This window comes from Pholcus phalangioides, unplaced genomic scaffold (genome assembly GCF_987345545.1).
Source record: "Pholcus phalangioides strain wild (caught in Gottingen) unplaced genomic scaffold, Ppha-v1.0 ptg000013l_1, whole genome shotgun sequence".
NCBI lineage: Eukaryota > Metazoa > Arthropoda > Arachnida > Araneae > Pholcidae > Pholcus > Pholcus phalangioides.
Window position 1 is genome coordinate 24,416,867 of NW_028301606.1, and position 4,619 is coordinate 24,421,485.

Consider the following 4,619-nt stretch of genomic DNA (forward strand, 5'->3'; position numbering starts at 1 on the left):
TGAAGAAATTGATATAAATTTCTTCAAAAGGGAATTGACATATATATATTTTTTAATCTCAATAAATAATAATTCGAATTATAAATCACAATTAATAAATATTTCATGTTTATTAATTACAATTTTTGAAATGTTGTTAATGAACATTTTAAAACCGGATATTTGCTTTTTGTATTGATGAAACTTTTTATTCAATCCGTTTTTTTTTTGTTTCATGCAAATTGGAAAAATTTTCATGAAAGAATGAATAGAAAGACCCTCCCCCCAAAATTAATTTGTTAATAATATTTCAATCACGATATTAATAATTGAAACAAATTTTGCTGATCTTGTATTTGAATTGACATCATTCAGAAAATACGAACATTCTAGAAAACGAATTTCCACATCGTCCCCATAATACATTGCGTGTTCATTCAACTTCTAGAATTTTCTCATGTCCTCAGACAGTGTTTTAAGTGTCTATCGGTGTCACAGAATGTATGTCAGTTATTATTATTACGTTTTATATACATTTTTGAATATTTAGAGCCTAGATTTAACTATAAAATTGCCTTTCCTTCATAAACACATGTAAAATTTCATAGAAATTAATTCTTTCGTTTCGGTGGGAAAGTTCTGGAATCTTCCAAATGACGCCAGACACGACAGACAGGCTGACGCCATTGAATTCCCAGACAGTGTCTGGACTTCGGCGGATGAGTATAAAAACGCCGCTCTTTTGGCACCGTGCTCATTTGTTCGGCTTGTCTTTGTATGGAAGGTTGCGTTAATCCTGTCTATTCGGAGCTCCCTCGTAGAAAACCGGAGCGCCGGTGTGAATTCGTTCTCGTAGCCGTCGTCATCATGGCAGCCGCACTATTGGTTCCACTTATGTTATTCGGACCGATGTTCTTCGGTCATAATCAATTGCAGTTCACCGTGGGAAACCCAATAGGCGATCTTCAGCAGTTGAATGACTCTCAACCATCGGGTGGACAACCGAATGAATCCGATTTGCCGGGTAAGCTCGTAGCTCAAAAATACGCCATTGCTCCACCGGAAGAGCCCGTTCCTCCTTTGATGATTATCGAAGAAGACACTTTGAAATCCCAAGTTGGCAATGCTCAGCAAGGACTTGGTTCTCTACTACTCGTCAGGAAGCAAAAACGATCGGCCGTCAATGGGAAGATTTCTGCAGGGCCGAAAAGGAAAAAGATAATCGGTGTCGTTGAAGCCTTTGTTGAACCTCAGGAGGAAGAGGAAGAAATATTCGGGAATGGAAAAAATTCCGGACGATCGGATAGCCATGGTCATCCGGTGCTGAAGGAATCGGAAATTCGGCCAGGATTCCAAGAAGTGATCGAAACCTATAATGCGGAAGAAGATGAAGATGATATACCTGCCGAACAATCCATCGAACACGACCGAGCCTTCGAAGACTCCAAGTCCAGAGCAGCGGACAAGGTTTTGCAAGCGCGGAAAGTCGGTCCCATGGATACCGGAATTCCTGAAACGGTGGCCGAAATAGCTCCGGAGGAAAAGGTTCAATCAGCAGTTTTGGAAGAAGATAGGACTGCATCCGCGGTCGCTGAAAAGATTCCAAAGGCAAAGGTCCCCGAAGTTCCAGCTAAAGTAAAAGCAAAGAAACTCGAGATGAAGCATCCTGAAGAAAAGTCCGTAGGAGCTATCGCAGAAGAACGGGTCGAGATTGAGAAAGCGGCTAAACTGACGTCCCCACCAGACGATAAAAAAGGTCCCAAACCTGTACCCGTCGAAGACCAATTAGAAAAAAAAGTGGCAGAAAAAAACGGAATTCCTAGTCTACGAGAAAGTCAAACAATTGCACCAGAAAGTCAAAAAATTGCACCAGAAAGTCAAAAAATTGCACCAGAAAGTCAAACGATCGCACCAGAAGCACCAGAAGATCAAACAGTCGCACCAGAAGCACCAGAAGATCAAACAGTCGCACCAGAAAGTAAAACGGTTGCACCAGAAAGTCAAACGATCGCACCAGAAGCATCAGAAGGTCAAACGATCGCACCAGAAGGTCAAACGATCGCACCAGAAGCACCAGAAGGTCAAACGATCGCACCAGAAGCACCAGAAGGTCAAAAGATCGCACCAGAAGCACCAGAAGGTCAAAAGATCGCACCAGAAGCACCAGAAGGTCAAACGATCGCACCAGAAAGTCAAACGATCGCACCAGAAGCACCAGAAGATCAAACAGTCGCACCAGAAGATCAAACAGTCGCACCAGAAAGTAAAACGATCGCACCAGAAAGTAAAACGGTCGCACCAGAAAGTAAAATGGTCGCATCAGATAGTCCAATAGTCGCTCCAGAAAGTCCAATAGTCGCTCCAGAAAGTCCAATAGTCACTCCAGAAAGTCCAATAGTCGCTCCAGAAAGTCAAAAAATCTCTCTAGAAAGTCAAAAAGTCTCACCAGAAAGTCTAAAAATCGCACCAGAAAGCCAAAAGGTCGCACCAGGAACTCTCCGAGGCAGAATGGACAAGGGAGTACCGGATGAGAAAATGGCACCCAGATCGCAACTACCGCCTGAAAATGTGAAGTCCTTGAACAAACCACAAACTGTTGATGAAAACAAGAAACTTGGCGAAGACTCACCTAATCTAGAAGTGACCACCAGCGAAGCTCGGGAGGAACAAAGCATCGCAACAACCATACCTCCAGAAGAAAAAAGTGAAATCGCAGCCAAGCCATTTGATGCTGGAAAGGTGGAACATGTGATGGTGAACAAGCCCAAGGGAGGTAAAACGGGAAGGAGGAAGAAGCGCCCCAACAAATCTGGGAACAGAGCAGTCTCTACCGCTCAACCAGAGAAGCCGGATTCCAAAGAATCCATCGGTCCCGAGGCTGTATCGAGCCCTCCCGACAGGAGCAAACGACTGGCACAAAACGACCCAAGCCGTGGAATCGACGTCAACAACGTTATCTATTCGAGGAACCTACGACCCGAAGACCACTACCTCGTCAACTTCGTTCCACAGAACATGTACCGGCAACCGCAGTACCACCAGAAGTACCATCAGTTGCAGATGAACGGAGAACATCCGCAGTACGAAAAGTTCTGGATCGATGACGATTCTTCGGAGGACAACCTGAAGAGGCAGACAGACATGCCTAATCGCGTCAAAAACGTTGACCTCGTCGAAGCTTGCCTCCGCAATTACCTCATGAACAAAAAGCCAGAAATAAAGAACCCATACGAGCTGATGTACGACACAGATGCCTTCAGGTACGTCAGTGATTGCTACGAAGCAGCGACTGTCTACACGGTTGGCGACGAGAGGGTGGTCTCTAAGCAATCAGACCTTGGACCGAAGACACGTGACTTTGACTCGTATCCTGAGCGACTCACCACCGGCCATCGCCAGGACGGCCAGGATCTCAACGCCATCAAGAAGGGTCCAAATATGGCCGATGACCATCTACCAGAAGAAAAAGGCGTCGACAGTGACAACGACGACATTTTAATGGACGACAGACTTCGGGACCAATTTCAGCGCTGGTTTAAAGAACAAAGAATCCAAGCCGCTTACGATAGTGAGTTCGAGGACGACGACGACAACTACTACTACTAGGGTTGGCAACCTTTTCTGTGAAGACGAAAGGAACTGTCAAGGTAATGGATTCTAAATTATCGAGAAAAAAAAAAGATATCGACGACTATCAATAATTTTGTATTGATTTCAACTTTACGAAAATGATTTTGTAAATTGAGTTTGAATACAATTTTTAATCACTTTGCTTCGTTTGTCATTCATTGACTGTTGTGAATTTTTTTGGTCAAAACGCGTGCTGTTCACAAATTCAATACAAAGGTTTTTTTTTTTTTAATTTACCCCCGTCAGATATTTTTCTATGTCAATTTCCAATTTTTCGAAGACGTTAATTTAAATTGGTATGTTGATAGATTTTGATTTCTTGATATTTTGATAGATCTATTTCTCAATTTTTTGAGCCAAATTTTTAATTATTCCGACAAACAATTCATAATTTTTTCGCAGCGAATTTATCATTTTCCTCAGACAAATTTATAATTTTTCTGATGGACAATTTAAAATTTTTTGGCAGCCATTTCATAGTTTTTTTCTCAGACCAATTTATAATGTGTTTGACAGCCCAATTTATAATTTTTTCAAAAATAGTTTATATTTTTTTAAGAAAATAATTTATAATTTTTCGAGAAAATAATTTATAATTTTTCGAGAAAATAATTTATAATTTTTCGAGAAAATAATTTATAATTGTTTCACAGACGAATTTATAATTTTTGACAACCCAATTTGTAATTATTTTTATTACAGAAAAATTTAAAATTTTTTCACAGGCAAATTTATAATTTTCGACAGACCAATTTATAATTTTTTTCCATCCCAATTTGTCATTTTTTCACAGAAAAATTTATAATTTTTGACAACCCAATTTATAATTATATCTTCAGAGACCAATTTAGAATTTTTTGCCATCCCAATTTGTAATTTTTTACCGAAAAATTTATAATTTTTTGACAACCCAATTTGTAAATTATTTTTTCACAGACATTTATAATTTTTTGACTGAGCAATTTATAATTTTTCCACAAATTTATAATTTTTTGACAGAGCAATTTGTA

General features: G+C 40.0%; 1 protein-coding gene across 1 annotated transcript; it reads left to right on the plus strand.

Annotated features, from left to right (window-relative positions):
- Window positions 1-737: 737 nt before the first annotated feature.
- Window positions 738-3,745, plus strand: LOC149078832 (uncharacterized). Its single transcript, XM_089240516.1, has one exon. It carries the CDS (start codon window positions 757-759, stop codon window positions 3,583-3,585), a length of 2,829 nt encoding a protein of 942 aa, XP_089096642.1. The 5' UTR covers window positions 738-756; the 3' UTR covers window positions 3,586-3,745.
- Window positions 3,746-4,619: the final 874 nt, after the last annotated feature.

Bases quoted from the DNA above. Each gene is read 5' to 3' on its own strand.
- LOC149078832 (XM_089240516.1), top strand. From the start codon at position 757: ATGGAAGGTTGCGTTAATCCTGTCTATTCGGAGCTCCCTCGTAGAAAA.